General features: G+C 36.0%; 1 protein-coding gene across 1 annotated transcript in view; it reads left to right on the top strand.

Moving 5' to 3' along the window:
- The first annotated feature begins 7,190 nt into the window (after positions 1-7,190).
- LOC140165815 (very-long-chain 3-oxoacyl-CoA reductase-B-like) overlaps positions 7,191-24,985 on the top strand; it is a 31,316-nt gene continuing 13,521 nt past the window's right edge. Inside the window, exon 1 of the mRNA XM_072189138.1 lies at positions 7,191-7,449. Coding sequence (XP_072045239.1) covers positions 7,272-7,449 — 178 coding nt within the window. The 5' untranslated portion in view covers positions 7,191-7,271. The remainder of the gene's footprint in view (positions 7,450-24,985) is intronic.

Below are 24,985 nucleotides of genomic sequence, written 5' to 3'. Positions count from 1 at the left end.
TGGCACCAGTGCATCAAATGGGGGACCACACTCAGAATGGGTGTTGAATTACCAGCTTTCACGAAGTTCCAGAATGGGTGTCAGATTTGCTGAACTAAAAGGTATCTTAATTAGGGTATCAACATTCAACATCCAGATTATCTTCCTACCCTGCAAAAATAAAAATGATTTCTTTTTTGCAGAGTCTGAGAGACTAGGAATTGGGGTCATTTTATGGTCAGTGGGTTCCAAAAAGGTAATTTTCACTAATTTTTATACTTTCATAGTATCTGAATAGAAATAACCCCTTGTATGAGCATGGGATAAGGGATCCAGCAAAATGGGCTATTCCATTTAAAATCCACACTACCCTTGTTGAAGATTTAGCTAAAGTCTTCAACAGAGGGAGTATGAGTTTTGATTAGAATGGACAGTTGGGTAGCTTCCATTTGAAATACTCACTCCAGCTTTGGAAGATATAGGTAAAGCCATATTAATACATGGGGAGTATGGGTTTCAAAATGATTAAGCCTGACCGATTACATTTGAAAAACATACTCCTTCTGTGGAAGGTATTTCCAAAATCTTCCACAGGGGTAGTGTGGATTTTAAATGGAATAGCCCAATACCAAGAACTTCCCCACAGAAATATTATGACAATCATGCAGTGTTTTTTGAAATAATTTGCAAAGTAAAAGTGTTTCTTAAAATTTCAAAGTGTATTGTCTTTTAACTGACTGATTAAATGTTACGATGTGCTATTTTAGTTTGTCAAAGTTTAATTCTGAACCATCATGAAATATTTACTTCAGAATAATTGTTCTATGAATAATTAAGAGTACATGATTACTTTGTACTTCTGCTGTTGAGTAATAAATGACAGAATCCATAAAGATTTTTATGCATTGTAAAGCTTGTCTTTATTGAGCATTCTACATGATCACTATACTTTTGTTAACTTTAATTACCCATGACCAGGGATGCAAATTGTGTGGGAGCGGGGAGCACCGCTCCTAGGAAATGACAGTTAAAATTGAGGAAATAATGCCTTGAGAAGAAAAAAGAAAGAGAGGAAAAAAGAGGGAGGGAAAAGAAAAGAAAAGAGAAGAGGCAGAGGGGTAAAGGAAAAAGAAGAAAGAAAAAGAAGAAGAGGAGGAGGAGTGAGGTAGAAGGAAACGGATCTCGGCAAAAAACAACAAGTTAATAGGTGGGGCCGTGAGGCAGTGACGCTACTGAATGGAAGAGAGGAAATCTCAAGACAATGATTTTGAGGAATTCACATGTGTTGGTGTTATAATATATTTGAGGAATTCAAATGTGTTGGTGTTATAATATGGAAATGGGTAAAATGCAAATTTGAGGAAATTTACAATTTATCACCAAAGGAGGTATTCAATGTAATTTAAAAAAAAAAAAGAAGTTGGGTGAAGGCACACTGGAAACATGGCACATATCTGAGGAAATTTATACAGAGCCGGCAATGAGGATTTTATGGGGGAAAAGTCAAAGTAATTCAGTGTATTGATTCAATGCATACTGCCATTGAGGAGAAGACGACCTGGAAAATCTTGAGGAAATTTAAAAAGAACCATAAAGCACTGAACAAATTGAGGAAATCTTGAGCCCAAAACCCTTGCTCCTGAGGAAGAAATCAGAATTTGCACCCTGTACCCATCCACCAATTCACCATCATCCAGCATGTTCCCACTTTGTTTAGTTGGACGAAGGGTCTACGATACACACTCGGAAATCAACTTCCAATCTTCGTCTGTAGATCAGAAAAATGTGTTTTCTTCACATTTTTTTCTGAACTACAGATGTCGATTAGAAATTGATTTCCAAGCGTGCACCATAGCTAGCCCCTTCCAACTCAACTAACTGGTTTCCACAAGTTGAAATGTGGGGGCAGGAGCCATTTTTGCTAGAAAATGCGACATTCTGGACCCAATATTTCACTCCCACCTCCCCCTCCCGAAAATCTGACAAGGGGGGGGGTCACCAATAAATTACCCTTGCTCTTTCACTTTTCTTCAACATATGGCTATACCTATGTTATTCAAGTGCAACAGCAAGCGATGCAACATCGCCCAAAAATGCACATTTAACATTTTGAAGATTTATAGCAATTTGAAGACGGACACATTCAATCGGGTCCAAGACACTCCAGAGCTACAATCCCGGTCAAAATTGTTCGAACACTTTATCTTTTAACGGAGTGGTTAAATGTTACGATGTGTTATTTTAGTTTGTCAAAGAGTTTAATTCTGAACCATCATGAAATATTTACTTGAGTAATTGTTCTATGAATAATTATTAAGAGTGCATGATTACTTTGTACCTCTGCTGTTGAGAAATAAATGACAAGAGTTCATAAAGAATTTTATGCATTGTAAAGCTTGTCTTTATTGAGCATTCTACATCACCATACTTTTGTTTATATTTTGTACTTTAATTACCCATCCACCAATTCACCATCATCCACTTAGTTTAGATGGAAGAAGGGGCTATGATACACCTTCGGAAATCAACTTCTAATTGTCGTCTGTAGATCAGAAAAAATGTGTTTTCTTCACATTTTTGTGTTTTCTTCACATTTTTTCTGAGCTACATGTCGATTAGAAATTGATTTCCAAGCGTGCACCATAGCTAGCCCCTTCCACTCAACTAACTGATTTCCAAAAGTTGAAAGGGGGGTGCAGGAGCCATTTTTGCTAGAAAATGCGACATTCTGGACCCAATATATCACTCCCACCTCCCCCTCCCGAAAATCTGACAAGGGGGGTCACCAATAAATTACCCTCACTCTTTCACTTTTCTTCAACAGATGGCTATACCTATGTTATTCAAGTGCAACAGCAAGCGATGCAACATGCGCCCAAAAATGCACATTTTAACATTTTGAAGATTTATAGCAATTTGAAGACGGACACATTCAATCGGGCCCAAGACATTCCGGAGCTACAATCCCGGTCAAAATTGTTCGAACACTTGATTTGATTTGATTTGATTCGGTATCTCCATATTGCACATACAATGATACAACAATACAAGGTAAATAGATATAAAATGCATTAAGATAAATAACATATAATACACATAAAAAACAAAGCAAGGAGATATCACAGGATAGCCCTTTAAGCCCAAAGGCTTATTTCCGAAGGGGCCCTTTATACATAGAAGGGCAAAAAGGCATAAATAAAAACAAAAACACACAAATAAATATACGTGGGGGTATCCAAAAGTTTTTGACATCACCCAGAAGTGAAAGAGATATATCGATAAAATTTTGTCAGTGTAATCACTGGTCCTTATGTACATTATTGTCCAAAAATGGTCTCATATGAGTATATTTACTTTCTTTACAGGTGGCGCTAGATGGGCAGTAGGCGCATAACCTTTTCATGATAAGATCCTCCACTCCGGGTTCATGTTAAAGTGTTCGAACAATTTTGACCGGGATTGTATTGGCGATGTCAAAAAAAATGTCTAAAATTGGTTTTAGCTGATATCTTTAAAACAGAAGCAGGTATTACCCTCAAATTTGGCATATTTTATCACAGTCATATGTTTTATATTTTGTATAACGGACAGCACAATATTTAATAAATTAAGGAAATTATCAATAAAAACGTGAAGCAAACCATGTAAATCTATGTGAAATTTGTCCACTTTGAAGTGTGTTTTGCCTATCAATTTAGAATGAGTATTTCTAATTATGATAACTAGCGGGATACCCGCGCTTCGCGCGGGTCCCCGCTAGATGGGAGCGTTCACCATAACAGGAATTATGTTATTCCTGTTATGGTGAACATATTTCTTATGTCAAGTAATATTGAGGCCAAATAAGATGATCGATATGTAGAATCATTCTCAGGTAGAATCATTGAAAAGGTACATTTTATTTTTCTAAACCTGTCTCTTCTTACACTTTCTTTTTTAGTTTATTTTGTTTAGCTTGTGATTTTCCATTTCCATGTTATTTATTTATTTAACCTCGTTCCCATTATTTTCTAAATCTGTTCTTTCTTACATTTCCCTTTAGCTTCTTTGTTTATTTGCTGCTTGTGATTTCCGGTTTCCATGTTTTTTATTTAATTCTGTTCTCATTATTTTAGCTTCTTTTTTCTTACATTTCCTGATTAGTTTCTTTTCTTCTTTGTTTCGTTCCCGTGTCATTTAGTTACTTTAACCTGTTGGCCTATTACTCGTACTTTTTTGTCCTCATTTTAATTTAATTTTTCTTTATAGTACCGCTTCATGTTGTTTATACAACAAACATCTTTTTCCCGTATTTATTACGTCCTCTCATAGCGTGTCTGCGGACGTGTTTACCCGTTATCATAATCCCGTGACCCGTCCATGTACCTTTTTGTCCTTTATTTGTCTTTATTTCTGTATTATCATGTCCTCTGGTCTCTGGCTCGAAGTCGCGTGGCTCTGCGCCGTGCGCGCCCATTGGCGTAGTGCGCATTACGCACGAGGCGCCGACGCGCTGCCGGCCAGCTGCAGTGACGCGTAGGCTGACAACCGATTTTCATAACCCGTTTTTACCCATATTTTCACTGTTTTTGCAGCCAATTCTTGACCGTTTTCAACCAAATAAAGTTTAAACACGTTCCCGTGTATTCGTTTTTACACGCTTTTAAATGAGAAATGAACTTATAAATGAACTTATAAATAAATGAACTTATAAATAAATAAATAAATAAATAATGTAATTCAAATTGTATATTTTTGTATGTGTCTTATCATGTGCAATTTTTTGCTTAAATATTTAATTCTGATTGTTTTATATGTGTATTTTTATATTGTAATTTATTGTATGTATTTTGGCCCACGGGCCACGAATTTGCAATAAAATAATATCAATCAATCAATCAATCAATATCAATCAAAAAAACTTTGCTGCTTGGATGATGTATCTTCAGTAGATAGCAAACCATTTACATGTAGGCCTACGTTTACTTGCTATAGGGGCAAAGTGAGCAAAATTCCAGGTTCCAACTCTAATGATCTTACTTTTTCGCAAGATGACCTTACTATTTCTGGGCCCACCTACTGATAATGATATCATGCAGAACGGATAAAGAGGCTATTTACTAGCTTTTACTACTGATCATGCTGATATCAGTGTGGATGAAAGGCGCCATGTCACTGGATCTGGATCGATAACGTAAAAGCAACAAGTTATTTTTCATTACTTTATTATATTTTATGTTTCTTTAAACTGTTTTCAGTGCATTTTCCCTCTTTTGACATTATTTTTGCGTTATTTTAGAATATTTCCTGAAATTTTGGGTTAGTTTAGAATAGGCCCTATTTGATAAATTTTGTGTTATTTCTCGTTATTTTGTATTATTTTGTGTTTTTTTATGTTAAAGAAAGAAAGAAAGAAAGAAAGAAAAGAAAGAGGGAAAGAAAGAATGACAGCAAGAAACAAAGGAAGAAAAATATAGGGAGGAAAAGAGGGCTGGTAGTCAATGGTAGTGGTGTGCGTCAAATCTTTGGAACTCAGTTGTGACCAGAGAAGATGTAATATTACATTCTCTGGATATTTCAAGTGGATGTCTAACTACTTGAGAATAAAGGACTATGAATAGATGCGACAGGATTACCTACGCTACGGGATTATCTCAAGGATATAATTCCGTTGACCCTCCTCTTTATTACATCTTCTCTGGTTGTGACGCAGAACTACTGTCTGTTCAATTAGCTTAGATTCTTGAATTTTTAAGATATTGGAAAAAATTAAAAATTGTGGTCAAAGTCATCAAAGAAAAGTGTCAGCACAGCCTTAGACCTAACGTGATTTTTACTTTTCAAATTCCAAAGTTCAATTAAAAGCCCCATTTCTTTTCAATTTTGGCCTTTTCCCGCGATATTTTTTATAAAAAGCCGTAGAACGTCGGGTACCATAAACTTTTTTGAATCAATCCATTTAGAGCAATAGGGACGAATGTCACAAAGCGCAGAGACAGTATTTATTCGACTGTCCGCATCAGGAAACATTGTCCACCAAAATATTTGCCAGTAGGCCTATGCCTAATTTGTGTTGAAACCCTACTATTGAAACATTACGTTATTATTTATGAATAAGGTTCTCTAAAATAGGCCAGGCTTATATAAATACATTCCTTGCGTATTTATTTATTTATTTATTTATTTATTTATTTATTTATTTATTTATTTATTTATTTATTTATTTATTTATTTATTTATTTATTTATTTATTTATTTATTTATTCATTCATTCATTCATTCATTCATTCATTCATTCATTCATTCATTCATTCATTTATTTATTTATTTATTTATTTATTTATTTACTTAGATGTAGGCCTATAGGCGCTAGGCCTATTATAAAACTACACATTTATTTTCAATTTGTTATTTCGTTTTGTTTCTTGAATACGAACTATGAGAAGGACATTGGGAAACAAAAGAACTTTTGTACAAGAAAATATTATTTAAAACAATCAGGTTACACAGAAAACAATTCTTGTAAAGTCTCTGTATCTGAAAATGTCAAGCGAATGCCGATATTCTTGGGAAGGAATGATGGTATCAATCAAAACTCAATTTACATTGTAAACCAGTTGAAATAAGAACGAAATTCATAATTTTAATGTCATTGTTTAGGAAAAAAATAATGCTCAGAATAATGTTATGCATAAAACGTAATCGCGCCATATAATTTTGTGTAACAAAAATCGGTGGACCATCATCACCTATAGAACCTATCCAATAACCGGAACGGAATAACAAATGGCAGGACAAATTGGTGGACAGATTGTTTTGCTAAGTTGGATAGGGTCTATGCCCTATGTTGAGAATGGACCGTCCCACTCGATTTGTAAAAAGGTCGCGAACCCTTTTGGTGGACCCAAGTAACTGCCTAAAATGAGGCAAAATTGAAAAGAAATGGGGTTTTAAATTGAACTTTGGAATTTGAAAAGTATAAATCACGTTAGGTCTAAGGCTGTGCTAACACTTTTCTTTGATGACTTTGGCCACAATTTTTTATTTTTTTCAAATATCTTAAAAATTCAAGAATCTAAGCTAATTGAACAGACAGTAGTATACTAGTATTGTACTCGAGAATCCTTGGCAGAACTCCGAAATCGGAGTAACTCCCCATGTACATGCTCCATCACCTGCATACACGGGTCAAAGGTTGTGCGTGCACATGAACGGTACGGTTTTGCAGTTTTGCACATGTGTACATCTACACATCCATCACACGGTGGGAGTTTTCGAGTTTCCGAATTCAGCGAACTTGACACTCTGAAATCATGCCTCAAACAGCTCCTTTTGGACAGTACAATGCGGTATTTGCATCAATCGGTGCATTGGTTACATTCTATTATACCGTCCGATTGTTGCGCTCAGTTATCCGAGGCTTGAAAACCTTTGTTTTAGCTAAACCACTTGGTTTGAGCACTGACGTGAAACGTTACGGGGATTGGGCTGGTAAGCTTAAACTTTAATTTCTAAAAAAGCTGAAAATATAATTCAAGTTGACAACTCATGAATTTTCACTAAACTGCAGTCATTTTAAAGGAGTATTTCGCGATCCTAGCATCCTCTTTATGTAACATTTTTCAGTAGATATCCACAAAAAAAGCTTATTCCCATTCCCAAAATTTCAGTCATGACATTGTCTAGGTATATATGCCAGGCAAACACATTTGCTAGTCAGCCAAATTCGCCGACAATGTCAATGCATTTTTACATAGAAATTTAAAACAACTGGCGAAGAAAAGAAACCTACATAAATATGTTTTCTATACTTCACTTGACCCAAATATGTGACTCCTCGCCACAACTGAGCCCGGATGTCGCCAATCATCATTTTTGAGATATTCAACCAAAATATGCTGCTTGAAATTAGCTTTAAAATGATGTATATCATGTCTATAGTACTTGACATTTAAGTAGTGAAAAATCAATAAAACAGTCAATAAATCCTTTCTTTCCTATTGTTTATTGTTAAGTTCGATGGAGCATATCTCAATAGTGGCACTGGCGACATCCGGGCTCAGTTGTGGCGAGGAGTCACATATATGATTTTTTATATGGTGATAAGTCACTCGCACATGGAATTTTAGAGGGATTCTGATAGCAGTTCCATTAAAAAAAGCTGCTATCATCATGAAACTAAGATCTAGAAACACCCCCGAAATGCCGTTTTGGGGAATTTTGCTAGCTGAATCTTTTTGACATTGTTTGATGAAAGTCAATCTTTAACAAGATGTAACTTTGCTACGGAAAGTGCTATGAAAAAAAGGTTTTCATTTTTGGCTTTGTTTACTCAAGGGCTTTAATTTGATATATAAAATGATGCAGATGGCAAATTTGAATTCACCTAGCATACCTACATTGTCATTGACATTGTCATTGACATTGTCAGTTGATTCTAGACTCGCTTGCCAGTCCTATGTCATGCCATACCTATGTATATTAAGGACTGGCTTATGCCATTTTGGATGTCAATGGGAAATACACACTTAAGGAGGCACACAGGATCACTAATTATCCATTATTATTCACCTCCTAACTCGAAAACTATTTATGTAAAGTATATAAAAGTATACATTTTTTGAACGGAATTGAGCTCATCAATCCATTTAAAATATCAGTTTTGGGTCAAAAAGTACAATTTTCGAGAAAATCCCAAAAAGCGGCTTTTTGACCAAAAATTTTGGTCCGCCATAAAAAAATTTATTTGAAAATCAAAAACTGTAAAACATGAATTTTTTAATTTAGACAAATAAATCTAGAAAGTGTTTATTTATTTTTTCGAAATTTTGCTTCGTTTTTTAAATACAGGCAAAAAATCAGTAAAAACGTATGACCCGTGTTCAAATTTTTGAATCATGGGTGATAAAAAAAGTTCTAGGCCCTAATTTAAAAAAATGAAAAAACACTATCTAGATTTTGGCCATATCTAAACGTTTGACTTAAAAACTTACCTCAGTGATGCTTCATTTAGACGCTATGGCGGACCAAAATGGTTAAAAGTGGTCAAAGGAACTTGACGAAAATCGCGATTTAGAAAAATACAGCGGATTTTAGGTCCATTTTTGAAGATTATTCCATAAATATATAATCCGGTGACTTGTAACGTTTGGTCAAGTTAGAAAATGAGAAGGGGCGTCCAACTGCAGCAGATTGGCATTTTTTTTGGTGAATTAGAAGGTAAAATATACAATTTTACTAAATTATCCGTGCACATTCGGCAGATATTTATCCACATGGTGTAATCATTTTATTTACTGCAGTCTTGTTTCCATGGTGCAGCAGAGCTTCCGGCAAGGCAAGGCCGCGTCAGCGGCGTCGCGTCAGCGTTGAGGAGCGACAGGGCGCGGACAGACAGACAGGTTACGCGAATAAGTTGCACAGTGCATGGTAGTGTTGCCGCGAACGAAACTAGACTCGATCCTCCAGTCCTCTAATACTCACGCACGGCCGCTCCACTGTGCTGTATCGAATAAGGCAACGTGAAGGATTGTGGGTAAAAAAGGCGCCGCCATTAATATTAGAGGCCAGAAGGATTCAGGCTAGAACGAAACCATGATTATTTAAGCACAATTTTGTCCTGTTCCGTACAAAAAAAGATCATGCTCTGTATTAAAATTTGCGGACATCAGAACATTAAAAGTAGCATAGAATAACTGACAAGCAATTATTTTAGCAGATAATCAGGAAGTTTTATGAAATGAAGAATAAATTGAGACATATTATAATTGTGATTTCTGTTTTGTCCTAATTTTCTTAATTTTGCTTTAAAAATGCAATGTTTTTAATTTATCGTTTTTGGTGATTTTCTTTCCTTTTTTTTTGTGTTGACAAATATTGCATTTTATGTTCATTGTCCTTTTCTGAACCGCAAACATGATGTTGTTACTACTCGTTGCTTTTTTCTTTTTAGTTAGTGCTTGAGAGGCACCTACAACGGCCCGTCTGCGCCAATGAGATTTTAACGCCCGTTATAGCTAGGCCTACACCACAGGAATCCCAAGTAAAATTTGAAAAGATTCTGATGTGTCGCATTACTCAATATTCCGTTTTTGTTATTGTAATTGTTTGTTGTTATCATATTTTATTTTTAACTTTTTACGGAATATCAAACACGTACAAAGGTCATAGCCTATTATAGGCCTAAAGCTACAATAAAGTTGTAAAATATTTTGTACCGCATAAAAAGTGAATAAAATACAACAACAAAAAAAAAAAAAAAAGTGTCTGTTGTTGTTTTCAATCAAATAAACGTGTAAAAATTGGGGTAAAAGTTGTAATATGTCTTGAATAAACTTCTTTTAAAACGGACAAAAAGTAGGCCTATATATTATGTTAAACGGGCAAAACACGGAGAGGTCACAAGAAAACTGAAAAACACGGAAATTGACATAGCCTAACAAAACCGAATTTCAAAAGTAGAAAACGGAACACTTGTGGCTTTAAATTAGATTGTGGTTTATGCCGTAGGCCTACCGTATAGGCATCATGCTATAAAGAGCGTTTTAAAACACTGCATGAAAACATTCACGAAAAATGCTTTAAAGCAGTTTACCTTTTAAAGTATGCAGAAAACATTATAAACGTGAAAGTTGAAAACCAGGCAAACATTGCAAATAAAAAGGCATTCGGCCAAAACATTCGCAAAAAGTGTTGTAAAACCAAAAGCTTTTATTGCAATCATAATCAATCAGGAGTAGAGAACGTTTGAAAACGAATCTTAAATCTGTGTTTTAATAACACTTTGAAACATTATTCAGGGCCTTAGGTAGGCCTATCTAATATACATGTAGGCCTACCGGTAGTAACTGCTTGCCTATTTTTTATGGTCTTCAAAATTAAGACGAGACTGATTTTTAAACATAAAACAATAAGCCTAATGATGTCAGGGCTAAGTCTAGCCTACTAGCAAAATATTTAGGGCCTCGTTTTCTATCGTATCTACCAGATTGCGTCATCATTACAGGGCTTCTTACTGGTAACTACTTCTTACAGATAAATTTCATCTTTTCAAGTTCAGAATGAAACTTGAAAAACAAAATAAAAACAAACAAAAAATTCACTAAATTATGTTCATATAAAAAACCTATAATTTATACCACTATATCAGCACTTTTTTTGGCGAAATTTATCGAGTAGGCCTACTGATTCTAGGATGGGGGCGGTGTTGGTCTGTCGGCCCGCAGTTTACGCAATGCAATGGTGCAAGCTTTACCTATACCTTGGAAGAGATCAATACGATAAAATACGGTAGTGATAGCGATTGGCGACTCCAGCGCCTCAATCAGCAATCACCTCGCCCATCCAGTTTATCATGTAATGCGTGTCTTTGCTAGCTGTATGCGCCGCAGTCTGGCGTTTGAGAACGCGATATATTGCGGGAAAACAATGATTTATTTGCTTTTGCATTTTGGCCAATTTTTAATGAAAAAGGGTCTTTAAAATAGCTTTTCTTATGGTTCAAATTTTAAGATTTCTTTAAAATCTATTAATGACAAGATAAAATACGGTTTGAAGATGACATTAGTGATGAAAACTCAATTTTGGCCATGCAACACTTCAGTGATCCTGTGTGCATCCTTAACGATTTGCGCTGGTTAGAAACTTGAAAAAAAAATTTAAAATGTCATCAATGTATATAAAAGTGGTACCAACCTTATTGTGCTTGTTAATTTAAGACTCGGTTGAAACAAAATTAAGGATCGAATGCATTTTAGTGTCCAAAAAGGCAAAATTATCGTCAAAGTTCTGCCGAGATCGGCACCCTTGCGAAGGGTTCATAATTCGAATCGGGAACGAAAATATCCGATCTTTGCGATCAAATTTAACACAAAATTACAATTTATACTATTGGCAAAAGACATTTATTACCAAACAATATAGAATAGAAAATTTGACATCATTTTCTCAAAATATTGAAGAAATTTGCTCACTAGACGTCGAAAAAGTACGCAATCCAATTCCCGTTTAAACGCGTGGGAAACTGAAAGTGCATAATCCCCACTAGTTGATTCCGATTGTGGCACTCCTCGGTACCACACTTATTTGGCCCAGACGCTAACCCCGACCCTAATCCTAACCCAAAAACTTAGCTCTAACCCTAATTCCTGCGATCTTTTCCTTTAGACCACCCTCGATTAGACTGTGGAACTCGGTCCTCGACAATGATAGTCATCCATGTCATTAATCTTTTGGTAGTTATATCATGGAGCGTGATGGAGGTATATGACTATCATTTGAGGACTGAGTTCTATGATACATCTTCCAAGGAGCAATTTCAGACAATAGCTTGGGATTAGCATTAGTGGGGCAGAGGTTATCTATTGAATCCTTTCATGACCACTGAAGCATAGTCAAGTCTGCCAAGGACACTTGGCACGAATTTTAATTGAAAGACCATGTCACTTTCAACAAAAGAATGCATGCATGTCAAAGGTCATACGACACCAATTTGGTGTTTGAATGCTCCTCGAAATATGTACCTGTTAAGGCCTATGATGTCTGACCCTCGATACTAAATAATAATTACTTTTGCATCAAGATTATTTGCATCAAGGTTATTACAGAACTTGACAAATTCCTTGAAGTCAAGTTTTAATGTATTGGAAGGGCAGGGCTTCGATGAATGAGAGAAATTATGGGGTAAAAGCAAGTCAAGATTAAAACAACTTTTTAAAACAAGTGAAAATGGCTATATTCTGCTAGAAAGTTTTTGTCTCGAAAAACAATTAAAAAATTAACGGAAAAGCAAAAAACATACCTTCATAAAATCAGCATCACTTCTGTCACATACAAAGATGATCAGATGAGTGGAAAGTGGCAAAGAATTTGTGAAATGAGAGAATTTTTAAAGAAAAATATATCATGTTTTTTCGAGAAATTCGCCATCTTGAATAAATGCAGAATTGCATCATGCAGTAAAAAACTGTCAAACACCCTTGAAAATGCTTGATACGTGATCGTAAATCACCGTCGAAACAAGCGTACATCAAGCGCTCGAACTACACAAAATGACAATTTAAGTTTTGGAGTTTGCATCACCAGTTTTGCATTAAGCTCTTTTACGTCAAAAATTGCGATAAAAATGTGGATTTTGGAACAAAAAGCTTGTTCGACAAAATAAAAGGTATAAAGGTATGTTTTATAGCTAAAAACGTGTTTAACCTTGATGCGAAAGTTTAAGGTGGTACTACACCCCTTGATAAATTTGTGACTATTTTTGCATTTTTCTCAAAAAATAAATAATAATGAACGAAAGTTACGTATTATAGGGGCAAGGAATCCAGTTTACTACACTGGAATTTCAGAGACTCAATACAAGCGGTACATTATCTATGATAAGAAAAGAGGTACCACTAGAATGTACCTACATTCGTAGCTCATTTCTTAACATATACAAATGTAGGCCTATAATGAACCACTTGTCTTGAATCACTGAAATTCATGTACAGTCCAACCTCTCTTATCCGGACCTCTTTTATATGGCTGTGAAATCTTCATAGGAAAACATGTTTTTGATGATTTAACATCTTAATTCCATGCTCTGATGACTTAAGGTTAAACAAAGTGTTGAAGGGCTTTACCTCCAGAAAAAATATATTATTACCTTATACGTAAGCAAATATGTCTACTTATCATGTGAAATAAAAAATCCGGAAAAAATGTGTGAAAATGTGTTTTTAGCCTTTTTTTTTACCTGTTATCAAGCACTATTATTCGATTTGTTTACAAGCGCCAAGCAACTGTCGTCTAGGAGAGTGATTGACATCTTTATTATTAGAGAAGAATGGAATCTGTATAGTTCATGAATATTCATGTAGTATTTATACAACCTGTATCCCAGCCATTTTGCTTAGCTATCGTAATCGTTCATATAAGACGCCCATATGATCCATGGTGTTAAACTGACATTCAGCAACTTTATATCTCTCGATCTTTGCGATCCGAAATATTGAATTTCAACTTTAGGCACATCTCTAGCAAAATAATTAAATACCTGTCACAAATAGAGGTCTTGAAATGTTACTTGCAACGTTAAAAATGTGAATAGAGAACAAATCGGGTTCAAACATGCTTCAAAAATATGAAGGTAATTGTCAACGCCTACTACCAGAATAGCTGTTAGAGGGCAGACTTCATAAGGGAGTGTTCATAATATATTTTAGTGGGGGACAAAGAAATAATTGGAACTTATTTCGGGAAATTTCCTGGGTTTTTGGTTTTGTTTTTTTATTTTATCTTCCTGTTCGGGTGTTTCGGTTGGCACATTTTCGGGGCATTTTCATGCACTTCACAGGAGTTTTTTAAGTGGCTTCTCTGTAGCTGTCGTGTGTACTTTTCCCCACGTACAGGGTATAAATCCCGGGGTATAAATAAATAAATGAATAATAATATATAAAAAAAAAGAATCTGGAACTTCAACGTCAAAAAACAAAACAAAAACAAGACAAATTGTACCCTGCTAAAAATATCAACCCCTATCCTCTCTGAGAATAAAAATAATAAGACTCCAACCTCACCTGCAAAAAATATTTTTTCGGGGGATAATTTGGGATAAGTTCGGGCCTATTTTATTGCGACAATTTTCAAAATCTATAAGGTCAAATGTGTCGTGGGGATGTGTGGCAGATTTGGGGTGCATTTTCAGCCATTTAGTTTAGACTCTGTTGTATTTTTAGCCATGATTTTATTGACCCTCAGTGTTATGAAAATTAGGTTCAAGAAGGGTATTTTTCAATAATTTTCTCGAAAAAGTAAAAATTTGCAAAAACTTTCAGTCCAAAAGTTGATACAATTTTGGGTCTGTTTTCTTCAAATTTGGTTTAAAATCGTACCGTAGTTTTTCGGAGTCACATCCTCACATCCTTACCCAAACCAACTTGAGAAGGTTCCCCCGGGGTGTGTGCAAATTTGCAATTTATAGGCCTACACTCGTTATTTAAGCCTAAAATCAAAGTGTTAATACCATTAACACTACCGTGGCTCGTTTTGTCGTGATGACTGGCTTCCAAAATGTAGGCCTATTTATTATAAATCTGGTCCCGCTAGAGGTGTGTTTTTACCCGCGGAGGTCTCTCCCTCGGGTTCGTGGATGTGCCACAGTTTTGGGGTAGGCCTACCGTTTCAACGACTATGATGGGTGGGTTTACAGCGAAGACCAACTTTTGGGCGCATTTTGGCAAAAGTGCCCTTAAAAAAGCGTCAAATTAGGCCAAATTTGGGTGACTTTGATCCCCGCGGTACAAATGTTTTGAACTGAGACCCGCCCCGAGGTGTTATTATAAAAAAAAATGGTCGGGCCTGCTAAAAACCTCCATAATCAAGCATGGGTAGGCCTACCAAAATGCCTTGAGACCCCCCCCAACCCAGCGCCGGGACCTCCATGACATGATATTCTCCATGAGTCCACCAGAAAATATAAAAATATAACATTTTGATAGGCCTACTATATTTGTCTGTATAAAGAGCTAGGCGTGCAGGATTTGCTGACTCAATGTTCATTTTAACCATTAATATTTGAGCCACGGCGCTCGGGAATGTGAAAAGCGGGGGGGGGGGGGGGGGAGGGGCAACAAATTATTCATGACGATGCGTGAGATTTTGCTCATTTTCCAGCTTTTTGCGTGAGATTTATTACCTTGGCGTGAGATTATACTACCTTGGCGTGAGACCGTGAGAAAGTGACCCAATGCGTGAGACTCACGGCCAATGCGTGAGAGTTGACAGCCCTGCTTGTAGGCCTACCGCGTATGTCTACCGTGATGACAGTAAGCGTAGCTGCTTGGGGGGGGCATTGCAAAATTGCCTATTTGGGCCCCTGCCCCCCAGTGCAAGGAAAAGAAGAGGGAAAGGGGGGGAGAAAGAGGAAAAAAGAAAGGAGAGGGTGAGAGGAGGGGCAGAGAGATGGGAAATCCACACGATATGCAATACAGCTCAATAGGCCTACCATATCGATTATGATAAGCCTGGCAAAATTGTCTATTTGGGCCCCGCCCCAGTGGGAAATTTGGTGGATTTGGGCCCCGCCCCAGAGGGCCTACAGTCTTGCCCCTCCTGGAAAAAAATCCCAGCTACGCCCGCTGCGTGATGATGTTGCAAAGTTGCGGAAGTTTATTCATAAATTTCCCATTTCCACTCGACAACAACAGACCAGCATGCAGCGCAGTAGCTAATCCCGAGCTAATCAGAGACATGTGCGTTTCTCTTTCAACAGAAAATAATGTGACCATGTGACTGACACGATGTACGCTTCAAATAATTATGCTCTCGGCGTCAAAAGTATGATAATGAAAAAATATTTATAATGAACACTGCCTTATTTAGCCACACCTCAGTTCCTTTCTCGGGTTGCCTGGTATATCAGCAAAATCCTACACCTATCGCCTTCCCTTGGTAAAATCCCTGATAAAAACTTCGTGATATTGAAATTGAATTTCAAGCGCCAGAACTTCCGTCATTCTAGCATCATGGATGGATATGCAGTGGCGCCGCTAGGGGGGGGGAGCAGTATTTCCCCCAATATTTTTCTTTCCCATTCAGTTTTTAGGCAAAATCCCCACAGTTATGTAATTTTCCACTTTTTGCGGCAATTTAGTGCAATGATTTCCAAGTGCCCCCGTCTCAAATTCACTTCCCCCCATGCCCTGCTGAAACTACGGCCACTACGGGTATGGCCATAGCTAGAAGGCGTTCCCACCCCCAGTTGCCCTTGGTTATGCTGGACGTATGAGAAATTCAGAGCTTGTTCAATTCCGCCAATTTTAGAAATTTTAAAGGTATATACAGTGTAGGCATGTATATAGCCTATAGAAAAACGGATCACAGTCAAATAAAATATCGTAGGCCTAATAATTTTACCAATAGCGTTTATTGAGCTGCTCACTTCTTGAAAATCCTATGGTTTAATATTGATATTATATAATTGAGCTCCTTGTCAAGCTCCTCAGTAGGCCTACACATAGGAGAGTGACTAACTGAGCTCCGCTATTTTCAGAAATGAAGGCCTGGCCTATTAAATGAATAATTAGGATTGAGGCAGCCTTTTGTTTCATTTTACAGAACTTTTTTAATCCCCCAAAATTAGTGGTTTTTTTTAATGGGGAGTAGGCTTTTAAAAAGAAATTCAAATTTGGCAATATTTTCCATTGCTTAACTAATTGATCTCGTGAAAATGCCTAAACATGTGGCCAGAGCGGGATGACTGGTATAAAAATCTTAACTTGTGAGAGAGGACGTAGGCCTATGGGGTTGTATGAGGCTGTGGATCACGAAATGCCCCTTTAATGTGTGCTAGGTAAAGTCATTCTTCCTCCCTTTCGACCTGCCAAAATTTATTCCCTCCCCCCGCCCCGGCTCGCCAAAAAATTGCTTTCTCAAAATTCTGTGCAATCAGTACCGGTATTAGCCTACTAATTATAAGCCAAAATTTCCAAGCGACTCGCTAAAAATCGCTTGCCTCCCGTCTCGACCAGCCAAAAATAAACATCCGCACCCCCTGGACTGCCAAATTTTTGTGGCCCCCTCCCCCTTGGCCTGCCAAAAATGCCCCACCCCCTTTGCATATAGCCTAGGCCTATATATAGGCATATATGCCAATTTTTTGGGATCCCCAATTTCCATACCCATACCCATACCTTACATGGATTTCTAAATATCTACCTGTTGCAAGCGCAGAAAGCATGAAAATTTGCACATTTTTTTTCGCGCCCTACCTTCCCCCCCCCCCCAACATTTTCCCCTCCCATGCACCAGGTTCATTGGCGCTAGATTTTAAGCTAGAAAATACCTAAATATTTTAAAATCCAAACTCGGCAACACCACTTTGTGATGAAAGGAATCGGGCAAATAGAGCCTGTCGTAACATGTCGATGCGTAAACAACGTGTTTAAAAAAAAAAATGAGAGTGTCACTTCTGTCCAAAAATTTGAATTTTGGCCTTGAGCAGCGACAATCAGAGGTAAGAAAAACACAGTATGGCGCAGCTTGAAATATAGAATCACTATATCAATTTTGAAGTTTGTACTTCAAAGCACAAGCAAACGAGGTGAAATGGTTCTAAAAAAATTGATTTCGCTGTATCTTTTTATCGCGAAACTAGACAATTTGGCAGCAGCGAGTGGAAAAATAGCAAATATCTCAATTTTCTGCTATCGAAATAAAAAATTTAAATAGCACCTGCATGTAGAAGAGGGTTTATAGAAATAATGTAGGTCAGAATTTTGTCTATGAAATCTTGCACAGAATTATTATTACTGGTTACAAAAGCGACATACAAGTGGAGGCCATTTTACTTCAAATTCGGCCAACATTTTAAGCTTACATAAAAAATCGAGACAACCAATATCAAGAATGAATATGCACATTCTTTTATTGACTTGTTTGTAATGTGCGTCGTAGTTCCCAACAAAATCGCCACTTCCACTGAGAAATTATGGCCTTGTTCCCAAAAACCTTGATGCGCCGGATATTGAAAAAAATTGAAATATTTAAAAAGTACATTTCTTTTTGAGCCAAGTGGAAAATTCAAGCATAATAATGACCCTTACACTTTCAGCTTTTAGACGTAGTTTGCGTTTTCTCTCTATGATATTTATTTCCAGAAATAGATAATTTTAAAGCGGGCTACATGCAGTCTAATTGTGGATCGATAATTACAAAGTTTAGTGTAACCTTAAAATGACATATCTATTGCATAAAGCACTATAAATCCATCTTTTAGTGCTATTAGCCCATGTTAAGGAGGCACACAGGATCACTAATTATCCATTATTATTCACCTCATAACTCGAAAACTATTTGTGTAAAGTATATAAAAGTATACATTTTTTTTTCGTTTTTTAGCTCATAAATCCATTTATAATGTCCGTTTTGGGTCAAAAAGTACAATTTTCGAGAAAACCCCCCAAAACGGCTTTTTTGACCAAAAATTTTTGGTCCGCCATAAAAAAATTATTTGAAAATCAAAAACTGTAAAACATGAATTTTATTGATTTAGACAAATAAATCTAGAAAGTGTTTTTTATTTTTTCAAATTTTGCTTATTTTTTTTTTAAAATATAGGCAAAAAATCAGTAAAAAGCGATGTGACCCGTGTTCAAATTTTTGAATCATGGGTGATAAAAAAAGTTCTAGGCCCTAATTTAAAAAAATTAAAAACACTATCTAGATTTTGGCCACATCTAAACGTTTGACTTAAAAACTTACCTCAGTGATGCTTCATTTAGACGCTATGGCGGACCAAAAATGGTTAAAAGTGGTCAAAAGTGAACTTGCGAAAATCGCGATTTAGAAAAATACAGCGGATTTTAGGTCCATTTTGAAGATTATTCCTATTATATATAATCCGGTGACTTGTGACGTTTGGTCAAGTTAGAAAATGAGAAGGCGTCCAACTGCAGCAGATTGGCATTTTTTGGTGATTTAGAAGGTAAAATATACAATATGACAAAATTATCCGTGCACATTCGGCAAATGTTTATCCACATGGTGTAGCCATTTTATTTACTGCAGTCTTGTTTCCATGGTGCAGCAGAGCTTCCGGCAAGGCCGCGGCGTCGCGTCGGCGTTTGAAGAGCGACAGGGCGCGCGGACAGACAGGTTACGCGAATAAGTTGCACAGTGCATGGTCGTGTTGCCGCGAACGAAACCATGATTAGGCCTAATATTTAAGCACAATTTTGTCCTGTTCCGTATAAAAAAAGATCATGCTCTGTATTAAGATTTGCGGACATCAGAACATTAAAAGTAGCATAAAATAACTGACAAGCAATTATTTTAGCAGATAATCAGGAAGTTTTATGAAATGAAGAATAAATTGAGACATAATCATGATAATTGCGATTTCTGTTTTGTCCTAATTTTCATAATTTTGCTTTAAAAATGCAATGTTTTTAATTTATCGTTTTTGGTGATTTTCTTTCTTTCTTTTCTTTTTTTTGGTGTTGACAAATATTGAATTTTTATGTTCATTGTCCTTTTCTGAACCGCAAACATGATGTTGTTACTACTCGTTGCTTTTTCTTTTTAGTTGGTGCTTGAGAGGCACCACAGCGACCCGTCCGTGCCAAAGATAGGCATTTTAACGCCCGTTAGTATAGCTAGGCCTACACCACAGGAATCCCAAGTAAAATTTTAAAAGATTCTGATGTGTCGCATTACTCAATATTCCGTTTTTTGTTATTGTAATTGTTTGTTGTTATCATATTTTATTTTTAACTTTTTACGGAATATCAAACACGTACAAAAGTCACAGGCCTATTATAGGCCTAAAGCCACAATAAAGTTGTAAAATATTTTGTACCGCATAAAAAGTAAATAAAATACAACAACAAAAATTTTAAAAAGTGTGTCTGTTGTTGTTTTCAATCAAATAAACGTGTAAAAAGTGGGGTAAAAGTTGTAATATGTTTTGAATAAACTTACAAAAACGGACAAAAAGTAGGCCTATATATATGTTAAACGGGCAAAACATGGAGAGGTCACAAGAAAACTGAAAAACACGGAAATTGACATCGCCAAACAAAACCGAATTTCAAAAGTAGAAAACGGAACACTTATGGCTTTAAATTAGATTGTGGTTTATGCAGTAGGCCTACCGTATATAGGCATCATGCTAAAGAGCATTTTAAAACACTGCATGAAAACATTCACGAAAAATGCTTTAAAGCAGTTTACCTTTTAAAGTATGCAGAAAACATTATAAACGTGAAAGTTGAAAGCCAGACAAACATTGCAAATAAAAAGGCATTAAATGGCCAAAACATTACGCAAAAAGTGTTGTAAAACCAAAAGCTTTTATCGCAATCATGGCATATGGTAGACCTAATAGGCCTACTAATGGAAATGTAGTTAAAATGGGTTATGAAAAAAGCACGCAATTTGCGTTTTTCGATTATATTTCTCGTTTGAAATTATTATTTAGCATTAAAACATTCATGAACGCGTGCTCGCTATGCCGATTTCAAATATCGACATTTTTGACATAGAGTTGTAGGCCTATGCCTAGATGGTCGATATGATGTATTGAAATGTCAACGTTTTTGACATTGCGTTAATGGTCAATCAGGAGTAGAGAACGTTTGAAAAGCGAATCTTAAATCCGTGTTTTAATAAACACTTTGAAACATTATTCAGGGCCTTAGGTATCTAATATAGGCCTACCGGTAGTAACTTCTTGCCTATTTTATGGTCTTCAAAATTAAGAGCGAGACTGAGCGACCGCAGAGGCCCCCAGAACCAAGGCTGGGACTGCATAAAATATAAGCTAATATAATAGGCCTATATTCTTGTCCAACTACACCAACTTGGTAAATCAAATAATAACAATGAAATGAATGAATGAATGAATGAATGAATGAATGAAATAAAACAAATTTTTAAACATAAAATAATAAGCCTAATGATGTACTATACGGGCTAAGTCTAGCCTACTAGCAAAATATTTAGGGCCTACGTTTTCTATCGTATCTACCAGATTGCGTCATCATTACAGGGCTTCTTACGGGTAACTATTACAGATAAATTTAATCTTTTCAAGTTCAGAATGAAACTTGAAAAACAAAACAAAAACAAACAAAAAATTCATAATAGGGCCTATGTTCATATTAAAAAAAACCTAAAATTTATACCAGCACTTTTTTGGCGAAATTTATCGAGTAGGCCTACTGATTCTGGGACGGGGACGGTGGTGGTCTGTCGGCCCGCAGTTTCGCAATGCAATGGTGCAAGCTTTACCTACCTTGGAAGAGATCAATACGATAAAATACGGTAGTGATCGCGATTGGCGACTCCAGCGCCTCAATCAGCAATCACCTCGCCCATCCTGTTTACCATGTGTGCGTGTCTTTGCTAGCTGTACGCCGCAGTACACGTTACGAGAACGCGATATATTGCGGGAAAACAATGATTTATTTGCTTTTTTGCATTTTGGCGAATTTTTAATGAAACAGGGTCTTTAAAATAGCTTTTCTTATGGTTCAAATTTTAAGATTTCTTTAAAATCTATTAATGACAAGATAAAAAGCGGTTTGAAGATGACATTAGTGATGAAAACTCAATTTTGGCCATGTAACACTTCAGTGATCCTGTGTGCATCCTTAAAACAATCTTTTGTTGTCACAATTTCAGTCCTTGGAACTTTCAATGCAGAATTACATCTATTCACTTATCCGGATTTTTCACTTATCCGGACAATGCTTGGTCCCATGATGGCCGGATCAAAGAGGTTGGACTGTTACTGTACATAACTTTTCTTACCAGTGTGTAGTTATTTTGTGAGAAAAATGCAAAATTAGTCACAAAATGTATAAGGGGCTGTCTTGCCTTAATTTGATAAATCCGTAAATTTAAACCTTGTATAGCTCTGGTGGTCTAAAAGAAAAGATTGCCCTAATTCCAACCTTTGCTCTAACCCTAAACCCTAACTCTAAGCTAACTAAACCATAACCCCTAAGGCTAAACCCTAACCCTAAAACAGGCCAAATAATTTAGACCACCTAAAACTGAGGATTGACCCGATTTTGTTTAATTTACACTGCTTCATCATGTCCATCGACCATGTGCACTGTGTTGCAAGAAATTTTTTTATAATACAAACATTTGATTTGATATATTACATACCTGCCAACTACTCCCATTTTTTTTTTTAAATTTCTTTTCCAAAGTTTACGGCGACTTTGGAGAACCACTGGACCTATTCTGAAGTGCTAGGATCATTCACAGTTAATTTGAAAACAATTGGAAAAAATTACAAAAAAATTACAGTTTGTTATCCTTAATATGCAAACCACTAACTAATGTTTACCTCTTCATCTAGCACATATTATAAAATGCATGGAAAACCAATGCATGTGTAATATTGTGATAGATGAAGAGGTAAACATTAGTTAGTGGTTTCATATTAAAGATAACAAACTGTAATTTTTTGTAATGTTTTCAATTTTTTTTTTTTTTTCAAATCATCTGTGAATGATCCTAGCACTCAAATACGCTAGTGTTTCTCCAAAGTCAACAAAAGCTTTGACATGTTTTTTGTTAAATGGTTTTTTTTTCTGAATTTTTAACTTTGTATTGTGCATCTTATCAGTGTCCTATCAGTCACGTAGGCCCTGTTATAAAGCCAAAAATTCGCTTCAACGAATGATCGTTATGTACAAAAGTATAGGAAACTGCATTTTTAAAAGCACATTTTCTGTGTGAAGGAAGCATATTTTTCAAACTTATAAAAACAGGTCCCAGAATGTTTTTTCGCATTTTTTGCAAAGGTTGTAGTCATCAAATATGTGTTGAAATTGTTGCTAGATATGGAGTATAAATCCCTCCTCAAAGTGTATAAAAGCCTAGGGCTTCATTTTCACCTTGTTGTTTTTCTATAAAATGTGTCTAATGTGAAGGGTCTTTTTACAGTGTAGAAACCCTCTAGCTTGTCATATTGTATATTTTACCTTCTAAGCTAGAATTTTTAATGAAAAGGGGTCTTTAAAATAGCTTTTCTTATGGTTCAAATTTTAAGATTTCTTTAAAATCTATTAATGACAAGATAAAAAGCGGTTTGAAGATGACATTAGTGATGAAAACTCAATTTTGGCCATGTAACACTTCAGTGATCCTGTGTGCATCCTTAAAACAATCTTTTGTTGTCACAATTTCAGTCCTTGGAACTTTCAATGCAGAATTACATCTATTCACTTATCCGGATTTTTCACTTATCCGGACAATGCTTGGTCCCATGATGGCCGGATCAAAGAGGTTGGACTGTTACTGTACATAACTTTTCTTACCAGTGTGTAGTTATTTTGTGAGAAAAATGCAAAATTAGTCACAAAATTTATCAGGGGCTGTCTCGCCTTAATTTGATAAATCCGTAAATTTAAACCTTCTATAGCTCTGGTGGTCTAAAAGAAAAGATTGCCCTAATTCCAACCTTTGCTCTAACCCTAAACCCTAACTCTAAGCTAACTAAACCATAACCCCTAAGGCTAAACCCTAACCCTAAAACAGGCCAAATAATTTAGACCACCTAAAACTGAGGATTGACCCGATTTTGTTTAATTTACACTGCTTCATCATGTCCATCGACCATGTGCACTGTGTTGCAAGAAATTTTTTTATAATACAAACATTTGATTTGATATATTACATACCTGCCAACTACTCCATTTTTTTTTTTTAATTTCTTTTCCAAAGTTTTTCGGCGACTTTGGAGAACCACTGGACCTATTCTGAAGTGCTAGGATCATTCACAGTTAATTTGAAAACAATTGGTAAAAAATTACAAAAAAATTACAGTTTGTTATCCTTAATATGCAAACCACTAACTAATGTTTACCTCTTCATCTAGCACATATTATAAAATGCATGGAAAACCAATGCATGTGTAATATTGTGATAGATGAAGAGGTAAACATTAGTTAGTGGTTTCCATATTAAAGATAACAAACTGTAATTTTTTTGTAATGTTTTCCAATTTTTTTTTTCAAATCATCTGTGAATGATCCTAGCACTTCAGAATACGTCTAGTGTTTCTCCAAAGTCAACAAAAACGTTAACATGTTTTTTGTTAAATGGTTTTTTTTCTGCATTTTTAACTTTGTTTTGTGCATCTTATCAGTGTACTATCAGTCACGTAGGCCCTGTTATAAAGCCAAAATTAAGCTTCAACGAATGATCGTTATGTACAAAAGTATAGGAAACTGCATTTTTAAAAGCACATTTTCTGTGTGAAGGAAGCATATTTTTCAAACTTATAAAAACAGGTCCCAGAATGTTTTTTCGCATTTTTTTGCAAAGGTTGTAGTCATCAAATATGTGTTGAAATTGTTGCTAGATATGGAGTATAAATCCCTTTTCAAATTGTATAATAGCCCTAGGGCTTCATTTTCACCTTGTTGTTTTTCTATAAAATGTGTCTAATGTGAAGGGTCTTTTTACAGTGTAGAAACCCTCTAGCTTTGGGGCTTCGCCCCTCAACTTCCCAGGGGCTTTGCCCTGG

This window comes from Amphiura filiformis, chromosome 12 (assembly GCF_039555335.1).
Source record: "Amphiura filiformis chromosome 12, Afil_fr2py, whole genome shotgun sequence".
In the NCBI taxonomy this organism is placed as follows: Eukaryota; Metazoa; Echinodermata; class Ophiuroidea; order Amphilepidida; family Amphiuridae; genus Amphiura; species Amphiura filiformis.
This window is presented reverse-complemented; position numbering and strand designations above follow the sequence as displayed.